General features: G+C 38.6%; 1 protein-coding gene across 1 annotated transcript in view; it reads right to left on the reverse strand.

The window, feature by feature from the left end:
• The window catches only part of LOC143018948 (60S ribosome subunit biogenesis protein NIP7 homolog), a 51,751-nt gene that overhangs the window by 17,596 nt on the left and 16,252 nt on the right, over positions 1–17,903 (reverse strand). Inside the window, exon 2 of the mRNA XM_076174604.1 lies at positions 11,977–12,202. Within this exon, the coding sequence (XP_076030719.1) occupies positions 11,977–12,202 (226 nt within the window). The remainder of the gene's footprint in view (positions 1–11,976; positions 12,203–17,903) is intronic.

The following is a 17,903-nucleotide window of genomic DNA, read 5'->3' on the forward strand; positions in this document are numbered from 1 at the left end:
AAAATTGGATCTAAGGAGGTAAAGAAAGTGGGATCCGAAAAAGATTTGGGTGTAATTATTTCAAGTCAGATAAACAAAACTGTCAGAGAATCCTATAAGTTGCTAAGATGAAGAAATGATTAAGGAAAAAAAAAAAAAAAAAAAAAAATACTAGTCACACTGATAAGGCCTAGACTCAAATATGCAGCAACATTCTGGTCACCCAGTACCAAAAAGAATATAAAGAAAATAGAAAGAATTCCGAGAGCAGCCACAAAAATGGCTCCTGCACTTGCAAACTTGTCATATGAGGAAAGACTGACTAAACTGGAGTTACCGACTCTGGAGCAAAGAAGAGAGAGAGAGGGGACCTACTGACCATCTAAAGAATCATGAAGGGCACAGAAATACTCAATAGAGAGGACTTGTTAAACTGGGACAAGAGAAACACTAGAGGACATGGAAAGAAGAAAAAAAAAAAAAACATATTTATAGAAGAGATCTGAAGAAAAAGTTTTCCACTTAGAGTGGTTGACATTTGAAACAAACTGGACAAGAAAATAGTGTGCGCAAAAACCATTTATGAATTTAAGAGTAAACTAGACACTGCAAGATACAAAGGCAGGACACCACGACACAACTAAGCAAATACAATCTCCTTTTAGCATCCATTCCCAAATGTCTGTTTCTCATTACACTTTTCAATCCACCAAAGCATTTACTCGCTTCTCTCAATCTACATTCTACCTCCACCCTCACTCCTCCTTTTCCTGCCAGTCGCACCCAAGTATCAAAAACTATCCACTTCCTCCAGTCTCTCTCCCTTAAAATTCACTTCCAGCCTCCTGCAACTCTCTCCCCTTGTACATTTCATCACTATACTTTTACCCACATTTATCTTCAACTTTCTTTCACACACCTTCCCAAACTCTGTCACTAACTTCCTCAATCCCTCCTTTGATCCTGCCACAAGCACAGTGTCATCAGCAAACAGCTGGTTTACATCCCACTTTTCTCCCTTTTCTTTAACCATCTCCAACCTCTGACCCACCACCCTTGCATTCACCTCTTGCACCACCCCATCTGTGTATAGATTGAACAGCCAGGGTGACATAACATATCCCTGACGAAGTCCCACCTTTACCTCAAAACATTCACTCTCTCCATTTCTAATCCTACCACAAGCTCTACTACTCTCATAAAAACTCTTGACTGTTTTTAACAACTTTCCTCCTATCCCATATATCTGCAGTACCTCCCACAGTGCCTTCCTGTCTACCCTGTTATAAGCCTTCTCCAAATTCATAAAAGCCCAAAAACATCCTTACCTTTTTCTTTAGCTTTCTCACATGTCTTACCACAAAAATCTGATCAATACAACCCTACCTGTCCTAAAACCACACTGTTCCTCACCAATCACTCCCGCTGTTCCTCTCCTAATCCTCTCAATCAAGACCCTCCCATAAGCCTTCCCAACTACACTCAACAAGCTGATCCCTCTGAAACTACAACACTACGTGAGTTATGATTTAATGAATTTTGCTGTCATAAATTTTTCTATAAAATAATTAATAATAATTATTTACATCACAAAAACACTTAAAAGACACAAACCAATATGAGTTTTAAGCTGATAATTTCAGGGATTCTTAGTTTTCATACACTTGTTGACTGTGCCAAAAATGAACAAAATCGGTTGATAAACACTTACACCTATAAAATTACCCCTGGATCTTTTATTTTTTTTCATTGAAGGAAAAACTCTTTTAGTAAAAAAAAAAAAAAAAAAAAAAAAAAAATGTACACCATGGAATTTGTCTACTCGTAAGCTCTTTTCATACCAATTACTTTATGTTTTTTTGTTTTCTTTATTGTGTAATTATTGTTAGACTTTAAACACATTTTTCTCGAAATTTGGTCATTGGCAATTCTATTCAGGTGTTACAACGACGAAAGTCCATCAAGGATATGTTCCTGCTTCACCACTACCTATAGGTCGGCTTGGTCCTTCGTGAAATTGAGATTAGGACGGCAGTTAGCAGTCGACTCAAATCCTGCGGGTGTAGATTAACCCCGAGGTTGAAGGATTTTATAGCCTCGATAGCATGATTGGTAGAAGCATAGACTTGCTAACATACAAGTCCTGGGTTTCTTGATGACGTCACTCAGTGTTGCTTGCATCATCGGGTACAGTTGATTGCTATTTGAAATGTCCCTGGGTCGCTGGTCAAGAAACTGAAGCACTCCTTCGATGTGGGACCGGACTGTTGCCACAGACATGGAAGGATCAGAAGGATCATCGTCGTTGTCGTCATCATCATCGTTGTCATGGCTGTGCATCACTTCCTCAGCTATTTCTTTGGTTGATTGGAGAGCGTAACCTGGGTCCCCCTCATCCACAGTGAGCCACTCCTGGACGTCCTCCTCTGTAACTGTCTCGTAATCACCCAGGGCCTCCTTCACCTCTCGCACCTCCCGGTCGAACCCTTCAAACACTTCTCGCATATCCTCATGGCCTCGTAGCAGGGGATTCCAGGCATTGGCCAATGTAGAAGGGGGCACCTGTTTCCACGCTTTCTCAAGGTTGTAGATTGCTGTCTTCAGGTTATACCTCTTGAGGTTTGCTATTGTCCCCTGGGCTCTGGTGTCTCCTTCTTCTTCCCCCTTGAGCGTCACACACAGAATTTCCTGCATAAATTGCCAGCGGTAGTGCATCTTTACTGCTTGTATGACGCCCTGATCCATTGGCTGGATGATTGAGGTGGTGTTGGCGGGCATAAACATGCAACGGATCCTGCCGTCTCGTGAGACTAAATCCTCCTTGGCAGGGTGGGCAGGAGCATTGTTGAGGAGGATTAAAGCCTTCACGTTGTGTGGTGTCGTCTTCAGTTCGGTGATCTGGTGCTTGGTGATGGAAGGGACAATGATCTTGTGAAACACGTCCTTAAAAATACCAGAGGTGAACCAGGTGGTCCATGCAGTCTTTCAGCACACGGGGCCTCCTTGATTTCCCAACCACAACTGGTGTAACCCAGTGTGTACCGTCAGCATTAGCGCCAAACAAGACAGAAATGCGGCCCTTGTCCAGCTTCCTTCCTGGCGCGTCCTTAACAGCTGCGCTTGCCTGTGAGTTGATGGGGTAGCAGTCCTTCGTCACTCACTAATTTCCAAAAATCGTTAATGAAAGGCTCCACAACATCGATAGCAGCACTAGCAGTCTCTCCACAGACCCTCTTGTTTGCTAAAAGATGACGCTTTCTGAACCTAACGAGCCACCCAGAAGAAGCTCTGAAGTCATTAATACCTAAATCTTTTGCCAGGGTTTCCGCCGTAGACTGTAGATCTACACCCCGCACTGGCAATCCGGAAGATACGTGCTGTTGCTGCCACTTGAACAACGCCTCGTCTAGGTTTTGGTATTTACCCAGCTTCATGGTCCTCGGTCCTGAATCTTTGTTCTTGTGGTGGAAGACGGGCTGGGAGATGCTTCTGAGTGAACTGCCTTAACTGTGGCCCTGCCTTTTTGATGTCCGTAACAGTAGTATTCCCAACGCCATATTCGTGGGCGATGGACGTGGGCGATGGACGTTCCCGATTGACCCGCCTTCAGCTTGTCCAATATCTCCAGCTTCTGCTGTATGGTAAGGACGACTTTCTTCCTTTTCCCAGTTTCTTTCGGCATGGTGATGTAGAAAGAAATGAGGTCGAAGCACAGGTAGAACGCGACTGCCCAGTGTGAACTCAGTGACGCAACTGCCGCCGACTGACGATGTAAACAATGAAACCAAACAAACACACGCTACGCTAAACAAAGTAGTACACTTAAAACGTATTCATTATAACTGTTCTTATCAATTTTAAATGTTAATATAGTACATATGTAGTTACTTTTATTTATTTTCATGTTTTTGATGTTTTATAACATTTTAGCATAGAAATTTTTTCAATTTTAATTGCATTATCCAAATCAATTTTGGATAATCCCGTTTTTCGGATAATCCGCTTTCAGATAATCGGGGTTTTACTGTACACCCACTCCTCGTTTAACGACCTACACGGTTAATGACAACTCGGAGTAACGACGGGCTTTATGACAGACCAATATTGTTTAACGTAAATCTCCCGAAGTTACGACGTCGTGTACGGTAATTAAGTTGACTGAGGCAAATTTGTATGTTATAAATGAACTTGTACAGTGGATATTAGCTGTGAGGTAAAATGTTCTGAAGCTTAGGTTTACATTACCATCCTGCAAGCTGCAAAAACTACCTGGGGTACAATATATACTGGTAGTGGTAAATTTTTAGTTTCGACCAAGGGCGCAATATAGCAATAGAAAATTAATTATTAATTTTGTAAATTATAATGTAATATGCAATTTTGTGAGCGGAAATAAAAAAAAAAGGTGCTAAAACAAATTTCGTAAGTAACGAAGTCATGTCGGACGAATGGTACACCATGTTTGTTATGATAGATGCCGATGTCGAGGAAATGAAAGCAGGGCTGCGGAGTCGGAGTCGGAGGTTTTAGCTGGAGTCGGAGTCGGAGTCGAATTTCTAAGAGTACTAGGAGTCGGAGTCGGAATTTTTTATCCGACTCCTTAAGTCCAATAGAATTATTTTTTAACATGGTTTCCCTGTTTGGTTTTACCAGTTGCACAATTTAGCAGTTTTTGTATGGTTTTGCTTTTATTTTTGGAGGCAATAGTGAGTGTGTGCATTGTATATGCACTAAGTGGTCTCTCCAGATGGAAACAAAAAACAATCCATCAATAAAAAAAATATAAAAAAATACACAATACTGACAAGCTATCGTTGTCAGTCTGGGTAAAAGTGTTTGTGGTCATGTATTTGTAGTTGTTTCCTGTAAGGAGAGTGAAACTATATATATACTATATATATATATATATGTATATATATATATATATATATGTATATATATGTATATATATATGTATTTATATATATATATATATATATATATATATATGTATTTATATATATATATATATATATATGTATATATATATATATGTATATATATATATATATATATATATATATATATAATATTTAGTACTATACTGCAATGCTTTTACTTCAACATAAATAAACATCAATTCGTGCTGCCACCATGTGACGGCATTATGTGCTACTAGTACTAACTAATGTAAACAAACAGCTGTAGATTCTGCCTGAAGCAGTGTCTCCCAGTGAATTTTCTTTTCCTTCATTTTCGGTAGTTATATCACATTTTCCTTTAATAGAAATATGCTAGATTATGATAAAGCTACTTCAGAATATGAAAATCATACATTTATCTAAGAAATTTAGTGGTTTGAAATATACAAAATAGAAACAGGCTACTGATCATGGTTACTAGTGAATACAATAGGCCTACAAGTGAAGCAATGAAAATTAGAAATCAGAGTAAAGAAAATCACGAACCATTTTAATCTAATTCAAAACTGATTATGGTATAAAGACAATTGCAAATTAGGCCTAAGTGTACCAGATATTTATACTTTAACCCATAACCATAATTCTATCTATCTATATACAAAAGGCTTTTTCCCCCTTATCAGTGAGGTAGCCAAGTCAAAGGCATAAACCCATTCCCACCCATCATCCCTTCCACCCTCACATCTTAGCTCCTCGTGGACGACGGGTCATCCCTGCATCCCGCCCACCACCCTGGGTCAGATGCAATCCAGGACACAGAACATCCACAGCAAGGCCGCTTCACTTAATTGGCCACCCCTCTCTCTCTGTCCCCTCACATAGAAAACGGAGGACGGGGAGAAGTCCCTTCGGGCTGCGTCAAAGTATCATTCACACATTCCCACTCCCCAAACTCCCCCATCCTCCCATCCCTTCCCTTTCTTTTCATCACAGTATCATCTATACACAGCCCTTCTCCACTCATCTTTATCTTCTGCCACCTCCCTTCCCTGCTCCACAGGCATTCCCCTCTTGCTCAACGCCCGTCACCCCATCCATCCATCTCATCCTCGGTCGTCCTCTCAAATTCACTCCCTCCATCTCTGCCTTCCATACCCCTTTCACCAGTCTTCCTTCATCCATTCTTTCCATGTGTCCAAACCATTCTAATAGTCTTTCATCAGCCTTCTCAGCCAACTCCTTTTCCACCCCAGCTCTCCTTCTCACTTCCTCGTTTCTCACTCTATCCAGCCTTGTAACCCTCACCATACTTCTCAGACATTTTATCTCAAACACATTTAAACTTTTCCTCTCTGCCTCTCTCAAATTCCATGTCTCTGCCCCACACAGCACTGTCGGCACAATCACCCCTTCATACAATCTCCTCTTTGCATTAATTCCCAAATGTCTATTTCTCATTACTTTTTTAAATCCCCCAAGGCATCCGTTTGCTTCTCTCAATCTACAGCTTACCTCTACCTCTACTCCTTTTGCAGCCACATATGACCCCAAGTACCTAAAGCTATCCACTTCCTCCAGCCTCTCCCCTTTAAGACTTACTTCCAACTCTCCACCATCCTCTCCTCTTGTACACCTCATCACTTTAATTTTACCCACATTCACCTTCAACTTTCTCCTATCACACACCCTCCCAAACTCAGTCACTAACTCTCCTAATGCCTCCTCTGACCCTGCCACAAGTGCAGTGTCATCGGCAAACAACAACTGACTTACTTCACACTTTTCTCCATTTTCCGCAACCAACTCCAGTCCCCTGCCCATTTCTCTTGCATTTACCTCCCGTACCACCCCATCCATATACACATTGAACAGCCATGGCGACATGACACATCCCTAACGTAGTCCCTCCTTTACCTCAAACCATTCACTCTCTCCATTTCTGATTCTAACACAGGCTCTACTCTCATAAAAACTCTTGACTGCTCTTAACAGCTTTCCCCCAATACCTGTTTACCCTATCATAAGCCTTTTACAAATCCATAAAGGCCCAAAAGACATCCTTACCATTTCCTAAAGCTTTCTCACAAATCTGTCTTATCACAAAAATCTGATCCACACAGCCCCTACCTCTCCTAAACCCACACTGCTCCTCACCAATTACTTCCTCTGGTCCTCTCCTAATTCTCTCAGTTATAACTCTCCCATACGCCTTCCCAACTACACTCAACAAACTGATCCCTCTGAAACTACTACATTCACACTTGTTCCCTTTTCCTTTGAAAAGCGGAACTATACATGCACTCCTCCAGTCCTCTGGTACTCTACCCTCCCTTAGACATACATTAAATAACCTCACTAACCAGTCTACTATTACTTTACCTCCCTTCTTCAGACACTCCGCATGACACCCATCTAACCCAGGTGCCTTACCTACTCTCATCATTTTAATCGCTACTTCCACCTCATCTTTTCTTATTTTTCCCTCATTTTCCTCACCCATCACTGTCATTTTCTTTGCGCCTCCCACTGCTATCACCATTCCCTCCCTATCTTCCTCTACATTCAACAGTTCCCTAAAATATTCTGCCCATCTTCCCCTTATCGCTTCCTCTTCCATTATCATCTTTTCATCTTTGCCTTTTACCTTTTCTTCCCTACTTGAATCAACTTCCCTTCCTCTTTTAATCTCTTAATAATAGTAAAAAGAAAATATTTAGGCCAAATTTTGTACATTGTGTAATGTGACCTTGGTAAAGACAAATATTGATATACTGGTATACGGAATAGTCTGTAAAACCCTACTATTGATAGTAGCCTATTGAGTGACTACCGGACCTTAAATATTACCTACAAGATAAACAGTTTGCATGATTTGGCTATGTTTCTTTTTGTAGGAATTGGTAAACAATAAGCATTGGATGCAAGAACAATTTAGATTACTTTGCCAAAGTTTCCTACTTTCTCAGTGATGTAGCCTAGGCCAATTGTAAAGACCTACCTGTTGTATGATAAATGCTGATTATGAGATAGGCTAACCTAGCGAATCATTAGCAGTTTGTATTATTTTTAAAACTTTGATGAAGAGAGTGTATATACAGTATATATATATATATATCTATATATATATACAGATAAAACCTATTTCTTTTGGTACATGTTGTTTATCGGGTTCTTTAAGAAATAATAAATAGATAAAAATAAAGAAAATAAAAAAATAAAACAAATGAATTAATGAAAAAAATATTCTTTTATTTTCATTTTGTTTCTATTTTTTTAATTATTTTATCGTTTTATTTTTATTCATTTTATTTCGTTTTTCGTTAAAAAAAAAAAAAAAAAGATAATCCCAAAATAACCTTATAATCCACACTTACCTTTCTTTTTACCATAAATTGTAGGGTCGAATCTGTTTTTCCTTGACTATAGGCTGCCTCTATTCATAGGGTAGTCTAGGACTCTAACCTATATTTCTCATAGGCTAATCTAACCAACCATTTCATCACATTAGGATGATATCAGTTTAAAATACTATTTTTTTTATTTGCAAATTTCAATTGAGTAGTCTATAAGTTCTATAATTATGAATAAAGCCTATTTTTTTAATGTTCACAAATAAGAAATCTGTATAGATTTTAGCTTTAACCTCGTTATTAACGTAATAATACTGGTAGATTCAAGGAACATATAAAATATTTTATTATAAGAAATTTTTATAGTTGAATCTTTAACCTAGTTATTAACGTAATAATACAGGTGTATTCAAGGTACAGTATATATATTTTGTTATATTCTTGAAAGCTTTGTCTGAATTTTTACCATTACAGTAACTTGTAAGCCAACAATAGCTGTAAAATACTGTCTATAGATGTGCACTGTGAAATAATTTGTTGCTATTGTGCAAATAGAAAGCAGGTCTCATTATTCCAAGTTTAAAAAATCTAAAAAAAATTGATACGTTTTGTGTTGAGAAAATTTAATAACCGTCCAATATAGAATAGTTTTATAGCTAGTTACAGGATATGTACCATTTATAGAAGTTTCCAAAATGTAGTTTGTATTAATATTTCATTCATTCTATACTATGGGAGTTATAGCCAGTGGAATGTATTTCTATTTATAATAAATACTCAATAAATATAATTATTAATTCAAATTCCTGAATAATTTGTCAACTGTCAAGTGATAGAGATGATTTTTATCTTTAAATAATTTAAACTGGCTACTTTACCTTTGTTGACAGTCTAATTAATTCAAATTATGTTAACATCTAGAACTCCATCATGTACACACGTACATGACAGTGTAGACAATAGTATATATCCACTACGTATGCACTGTATCATGTATGTAAAAGTCAACGGAAGTGCCCTGAGATAAACTTTGACCAGTCTCAGAGGCCAGATAGGAGTGACATTAGAGCATATGTCACACCATTTGAAGATGACTGAAAAGGGGAGGAACAACAGCAGATATGAACAGTGTGCACAAGGGAAGGTTGTCTCTCTTTCCTGAACTGATTCCTGGTTTTTATGATAACATGGTGAAATTAATTCTGCAGTAAGTACTAGGTAGGGCATCCTCCATTAACCTTTCCTCATCATGATTTGTCACATTTTTTCCTAATATTGTGCTAGAAGGTTTATGAGATTGGACAAATGAAATAACAGATGATTTTTTTTTGGGGGGGGGGGAGGGGAAGGGCACAAAGGAAAAAGAAAATATCTAGCTTGAAGTGGCAACTCTACCATGACAGATTTGAAAGTGCTCATAAGCTGGTAGATGATCATGAGCATAAATAATACCATTATATATTTAATATATACAGGTAAACGTCGACTTACGATGGCCGCGACTTACGATTGTTCGACTTTACGATGACGACAACGACGACGACGATATGATAATTTAACCCCTTCCATACGGTGCCGCACACGTAGGCGTCATGAGGAGCAAGTGGATTCGCGACGCTGCCATATCGGCGTCTTGATTATATTTATTGTAGTCGCCCCTGTGTTTTTACATTCTCTCAAATGATTCATTCTCTGTGGTTTTCAAAATTCGCGGGTGAAAGAGAGAACGATCGATATAAGCGGTGACTATATTTTATGATGCGAGTATTATTACGTCACGTCGTACGGCTGGCATTGGCTGCTGCCCGCGAGATTTAAGGTCCGTACTGAAAATACATATTATAGTGTTTGAATATGGTAAAAAGGATAAAAATAATTAAATAAACTACTGTACATGTTTAATAGGCTATATTCAGTATCTCTGGTGGTTAATATACAGGTAGGCTAGGTACAGTGACCACGGAACAGAGTGGGGATCGACTTACGATGAGATCGTCTTACGATGGCTCTATCGAAACCTAATGCCATCGTAAGTCGACGTTTACCTGTATATATGTTTATACGAATATACGTGCTTGTGTGCATATACATATATAAAGCTGGTTGAGTGTATATGTGAGTACATTTATCATACAAGTGAATGTTTCACGTAAAAAATAATATACATGAAAAATATTTATAAAATGCTTCCTGAATAGGTGTGGGAGGCTGGTAAATGGATCTGCAGAATAGATTTCCACATAGGGGTCAAGGAGTTAAGGAGTCGGGAGTCGGAGTCGGAGTCATCAAAGGAGTCGGAATCGGAGGAATCAAAGGAGTCGGAGTCGGACCTTATACCATCCGACTCCGCAGCCCTGAATGAAAGGATGATAAATTCGCCTAACCTAAACTAAACTAACCTAACCTGTGTTTGATAAATCATTACCTGCAAATTAAATGTCATCCGGCTCATCCTCGTTGTTGTCGTCGTGAGAGACGTTGGCAGACGACAAGATGGTGTCCCGATCCTATGCTACCGACTTCGTTCATTAGCATATTTTCTTGTAGCATGGCATTTGTTACTTTCATTTCCGCCCACAAAATTGCATATTATGTTGATACATTTTAATTTACAAAATTAATAATTAATTTTCTATTGCTATATTGTGCCCATGGTCGAAACTAAAAAAATACCCCGGTATTCAATATGGAATGTCAGCATACGCGGATTTGGTCATATACGGTAATTTTGGGAACATAACCACCGTAAATAAACAGTAAATAAAGCTTTAATGTACTGTATAAAAGAGGGAAATACACAAAAATAAAGATACACGTATTGCTGGACATTGTACATACAGTACATGTACGTATATGTATACACTTTCGCTTAATGACCAATTCGGTTAACGATGGCGCGCTCGTCCCAATTGTCGTCGTTAAACGAGGAGTGGTTGTATGTTCAAATGTTGAACGTCAGTGACTGATTTTATATTGCAATGACCACTGCAAAGTTCTCTAATGTAAGATCAAGTGTCAGAATAAGAAGGAAAAAAAAAAAAAAAAAAAAAAATGCATGCTGGGTTGTATAGATGTATATACCAGATGTATTGTCTCAGACTTTTGAAAAACACGCTACCTTACACAGTTGCCTCATAATACATATATATATATATACATATACAAATATAATAAAATGGGAATAAAAATTTGAGCTCCCATTAAAGGTGATAATATTAAACAGTACTTCTGCAGTAATCATATAAGGTTCCAAAGTTGTTGGATGATGAACAGAATTATATCGAAGAAGATTACATTACATTTTGCACATTGCCTTCCCACTCCTTGGTAGGATAAAATGAATTAACCTTGTGCAGTTGTTAACCTATATGGATATTGATGTAAATGAAATTGTGAAATGTTGCATTGTATGTCTAAACAGAAAATGCTCGTGCAGTGCTCCAGCTCCTTAAATGCATTGTCCACATATCTACATTAAAAACACAACCTATTCATTCACCAACCCATCTCAACACCACATGGATGAAAAGTCATCCTGTCCCCTGCCACATTGCAGCAAGGAACAGTTTTCCTACACCAGCACCTGAAAGCCAGAATTGGTTATCTCTGCTATTTCACCATATGGTGACCCCATGAAGTGATAAGGGGAAACAATCTAAAAGAACAGGAATCTCATTAGTGATATGTAACTTTCAATATAAATATTACATTTTTAAAGAATAAAAAGGCAATTATTTGACACCTACTGGAGCATACGGAGCAAGGTAGTCAAGTGCAGTGATGTGTAGCCGGAACTTTCCCGTCTTGGTAAACTTCCCAAAACATATACCTAAGCTTATGATGTCTGACCGTGGTACTGTAGCTGCACACTTCATAATTTTTTCTGAGACATAATAAATGCGATCACGGTGTAGGCGGAAACAATATAATCCATCTGGTCTATCCAGTAGCAATTTCAAGTTTTCTCCAATACTGCAAAATACAATTGTAAACATTAATATAGTCAGGACATGAAGAATATCTCAAAATAAAGTTATACCACACAGAATATGTAAACATGTTAAATATTTGTAGGCTATATTGTGTATATATATATGTGTGTATTTACCTAGTTGTATCTTATGGAAAGGGGAACTATGCTCATAATGTCCCATCTTTGTATCTCACAATGTCTAGTTTGCTCTTAAATTCATGTATAGTTTTTGCACACACTATTGTTTCATTCAGTTTGTTCCAGACATCCACCACTCTGTGTGGAAAGCTTTTTTTCTTTTAGGTCTCTTCTATAACTGTTCTTTTGAGTTTCTTTTCATGTCCCTTGTAATTCTCTTATCCCAATATATCTTCTCTATCAAGGACTTTCATGCCTTTCATGATTCTATAGATCATTAACAAGTCCACTCTTTCTCTTCTCTGTTCCAGTGTCAGTAATTTCAGTTTTGACAATATCTCCTCATATGACAGTTTTGAAAGTGTTGGTGCTATATTTGCAGTTGCTCTTTGGATTCTTTCAATTTTCTTAATATTTTTTTTTATACTGGGTGACCATAGTGTAGCAGCATACTCCAGTCTGGGGCTTATTAGTGTGACTAGTATTTTCTTCACCATTTCTTCATCCAAGTAGGTAAAAGCCACCTTTATTGACCTTTGCAAGCTGTAGGATTCTCCAACAATTTTGTATATCTGTTTATAGGGAAACATGTCATTTGTGATGATTTTTCCCAGGTCTTTTTCAGATCCCACTTTCTTTACTTCCTTTGTACTGATTTTATACTGTCATACACCTCCTCCTGTTTTGAGTTTTCTTATTTTATTTTATTTTTTATATTTTTTTTGTGTGGTGTTTTATCAAATGCCTTTTGAAAATCCAGGAAAACACTATCTGCCCATCCATCCCTTTCTTGCATTATATCTTTTAAGTTTGTGGCATTTAATCTTCCTTGTCTAAAACTGAATTGTTCTAGATTCAGTATATTGTTTTCTTCCAGATGTTTAGTCCATCTACTTTTGTTGACTTTTTCACATATTTTAGCAATTGTGCTTGATGTAAAGGGCCTTGACTATCTTTAATTTTCTTGGGTCCACACAAATTTCCAAGATTTTTATGTTCTGTTCCAATTCTTCTCGTGTAATGTGGTATCCATTTTCTTCTAGGTGTTTTACCCATCTATTCTTGATAATTTTTTCCACAAATTTTGGCAACAGTGCTTATAATGAAGACTGGTCTATAATTTGTTGGTTCTTCTTTGTTTCCTCATATATATATATATATATATATATATATATATATATATATATATATATATATGCATTTTTCCTTCTTTAAGTGAACTTATTATGTTATATATTTTGTCCATTAATTCTTCTTTATATTGTTTTAGTATCTAATTTGCATTTTCATCTGGGCCATGTGTTTTCCTGACATCAAGGTTCGTTAGTTGATCCATTATTTCTTTTTGTGTCATTGTTGATGATAGCAAATACAGTGTTTCAGAAGAAAGTCAAGCATAAGTACACATGGGAGAGGGTGGTGGATGGAAGAGTGGTAGATAGAGCATTAATGGACTATGTAGTGGTAGATAGGAGTATAATAGGAGAGTTAAGGATGTACATGTGCTAAGGGGAGAGGGTGGGGGAATAGCAGATCATTTTTTGGTGGAAGGTAAGTTGAGAGTGGAGGATAGATGGAGAAAGAGGAAAAGGACAAAAGGTAGGGAGTTGCTTAGAGTGAACTCTTTAAATGAAAAGGAAAAGGAGAAGGAGTACAAGAAGAAGCTGAGAGAGGAGTGGGAGGGAGTGAAGGAGGAATGGGGATGGTTCAAGGAGGGAGTCACAAAGTGTGCAAAGATGGTGTGTGGAACAAGAAGGACAGGAGGAAATAGAAGGAAGGGTAATGAATGGTGGGATGAGGAAACAAAGAAGAGAAGAAGCAAGCTTTCACAGATTGGTTACAAAATAGGACAAGGGAGTCATATGAGAGGTACAAAGAAAAGAAAAGAGAAGTAAAGCACAAGGTAAAGGAGGCAAAGAGGAGAGCAGATGAGAAATGGGGTAACAGTATAACGGAAAATTTTGAAAGTAATAAAAAGATGTTTCGGAAAGAAATTAAAAGAGAAAGAGGAGGTGAATCAAGTAGAGAAGAAAAGGTAAAAGGTGCAGATGAGGAGTTGATAATGGAAGAGAAGGCAGTAAGGGGAAGATGGGCAGAGTATTTTAGGGAGTTGCTAAATGTGAAGGAGGATAGTGAGGGGAAGATAGTTGCAGTAGGAAATGCTAAGAAAATGACAGTGATGAGTGAGGAAAATGGAGGAGAAATAATGAAGGATGAAGTGAAGGCAGTTGTTAAGATGATGAAAGCAGGTAAGGCACCTGGTCTGGATTGATGCCATGCAGAATGTTTAAAAAAAAAAAAAGGATGTACAATGATGGTGGACTGGCTGGTGAGGTTATTTAATGTTTGCTGGAGAGAGGATAGAGTGCTGGAGGACTGGAGGAGTGCCTGTATAGTTCCACTTTACAAGGGAAAAGGGGACAAGTGTGAGTGTAGTAGTTTCAGAGGGATTAGCTTGTTAAGTATAGTTGGGAAGGCTTATGGGAGGATCCTGATTGAGAGGATTAGGAGAGGAACAGAGGGAGTAATTGGTAAGGAACAGTGTGGATTTAGGATGGGTAGAGGTTGTGTAGATCAGATTTTTGTGGTAAGACAAATATGTGAGAAAGCTATAGGAAAGGGGAAGGATGTTTTTTTGGGCTTTTATGGATCTGGAAAATGCTTACGACAGAGTAGACAGGAAGGCACTATGGGAGGTTTAGAGGATATATGGATTAGGAGGAAAGCTTCTAGGAGCTGTCAAGAGTTTTTACGAGAGTAGTAGAGCATGTGTCAGGATTAGAAATGGAGAGAGTGAGTGGTTTGAGGTAAAGGTGGGACTTCATCAGGGATGTGTTATGTCGCCCTGTCTGTTCAACTTGTACATGGATGGGGTGGTGCGAGAGGTAAATGCAAGGGTGGTGGGTCAGGGATTGGAGATGGTTAAAGAAAATGGAGAAAAGTGGGAGGTGAGCCAGCTGTTGTTTGCCGACGACAATGCGCTTGTGGCAGGATTGGAAGAGGGATTGAGGAAGTTGGTGACAGAGTTTGGGAGAGTGTGTGATAGAAGAAAGCTAAAGATAAATGTGGGTAAAATTAAGGTGATGAGATGTACAAGGGGTGAAAGTGGCAGTAGACTGGAAGTGAGCATTAAGGGAGAGCGACTGGAGGAAGTGGATAGTTTTAGATACTTGGGTGCAAATGTGGCAGGAAAAGGTAGAGTGGAGGTGGAAGAATGTAGATTGAGAGAAGCGAGTAAATGCCTTGGTGGATTAAAAAGTGCAGTGAGGAATAGACATTTGGGAATGGATGCTAAGAGGTGACTTTATGAAGGAGTGATTGTGCCAACAGCACTGTATGAGGCAGAAACATGGAACATAGAGAGAAGAGAGAAGGAGTTTGAATGTGTTTGAGATGAGGTTTCTAAGAAGTAATATGGGGGTTACTAGGCTAGAGTAAGAAATGTGGAGGTGAGGAGGAGAACAGGGGTGGAAAGGGAGTTGGGGGATAGGGTTGATGAAAGAGTATTAGGATGGTTTGGACACAAGAAAAGAATGAGTGAAGAAAGACTAGTAAAAGAGGTATGGAAGGCAGATGTGGAGGAAGTGATCATGAGGGGACGTCTTAGGATGAGATGGATGGATGGGGTGAAGGGGGCTTTGGGGAAGAGGGGAATGCCTGTTGAGGAAGGATGGGAGAGGACAGAAGACTGGGGTGAATGGAGAACGGTTGTACAGGTACTCCTCATTTAACGACCTACTCAGTTAACGACAACTCGGAGTAACGACGGGCTTTATGATGTCGTTTAACGTAAATCTCCCAAAATTACGACGTCGTGTAAGATAATTAAGTTGGCTGAGGCAAATTTGTATGATGTTATAAATGAACTTGTACGGTGGATATTAGCTGTGAGGTAAAGTGTTCTGAAGCTTAGGTCTACATTACCATCCTGCAAGCTGCAAAAACTACCTGGGGTACAGTGTATACCGGTAGTGGTAAATTTTTAGTTTCGACCATGGGCGCAATATAATAATAGAAAATTAATTATTAATTTTGTAAATTATAATGTATCAACATAATATGCAATTTTGTGAGCGGAAATGAAAAAAAAAATGCTAAAACAGATTTCGTAAGTAATGAAGTCATGTCGGACGAATGGTACACCATGTTTGTTATGATAGATGCCAATGTCGAAGAAATGAAAGGATGATAAATTAATTCTTCTAACCTAAACTAAACTAACCTAACCTGTGTTTAATAAATCATTACCTGCAAATTAAATGTCATCCGGCTCGTCATCATCGTGAGAGACATTGGCAGACGACAAGATGCCGTCCCGAGCCTATGCTACCGACTTCGTTCATTAGCATATTTTCTTGTAGCAAGGTATTTTTTACTTACATTTCTGCCCACAAAATTGCATATTATGTTGATACATTTTAATTTACAAAATTAATAATTAATTTTCTATTGCTATATTGCGCCCATGGTCGAAACTAAAAAAATACCCCGGTATTCAATATGGAATGTCAGCATACGCGGATTTGGTCATATACGGTAATTTTAGGAACCTAACCACCGTAAATAAACAGTAAATAAAGCTTTAATGTACTGTATAAAAGAGGGAAAATACACGAAAATAAAGATACATGTATTGCTGGACATTGTACATACAGTACATGTACGTATATGTATACACTTTCGCTTAACGACCAATTCAGTTAACGACGGTGCGCTGGTCCCAATTGTCGTCGTTAAACGAGGAGTACCTGTATATGGATGATGTTTTGATGCATGAGGTGGAATGGGTGGGAGGATGGGGGGGGGGGTAAGGTTGTATGTGTGAGCAAAATTTGATGCAGCCCGAAGGGATTTCTCCCCATCTTCTACTTTTATGCAGGGGGGGGGGGTCGCCGATTTAATGAAGTGGCCTTGCTGTGGATGTGCTGTGTCTTGCGACACTGCTTCTGACCCAGTGCAGTGGACAAGGTAAAGGGATGACCCGTCATCCAGGAGGTGCTAAGATGGAAGGGAGGGTGGAGGGGAGTGGAATGTATTTAGGGATGGAATGGGTGGGAATGATTTTATGGGGGGGGGGGGATCACACCTCACTTCCTTTGTTCCAATGCTGTACTTTCTCTCTAGTGAAAACAGACCTGAGGTGGTTGTTTATGACTTCAGCCATTTCTAAATCTTCCGTATATTCTATTTTCCATGACGTAGTTTCACAGTTTCCTGTTTATTTTTTAGTTCATTATTCACATATCTATAGAATAGTTGGGATCAATCTTTACATTTTTCTATGATGTCTTTTTCATAGTTTCTTTTTTCCTATCTGCACACTTTTACATATTCATTTCTATGGTTCATATATGCCACTTTCCAGTTTTTTTTTTTTTTTTTCAATCTCCCCACCCATATTTTAGATGGGAGGGAGGGTGGAGGGGAGTGGAATGTATTTAGGGATGGAATGGGAGGGAATGATTTTATGGGGGGGGGGGGAATCACACCTCACTTCCTTTGTTCCAATGCTGTACTTTCTCTCTAGTGAAAACAGACCTGAGGTGGTTGTTTATGACTTCA

This window comes from Oratosquilla oratoria, chromosome 1, assembly GCF_046742065.1.
Source record: "Oratosquilla oratoria isolate Oo_2021 chromosome 1, ASM4674206v1, whole genome shotgun sequence".
In the NCBI taxonomy this organism is placed as follows: Eukaryota; Metazoa; Arthropoda; class Malacostraca; order Stomatopoda; family Squillidae; genus Oratosquilla; species Oratosquilla oratoria.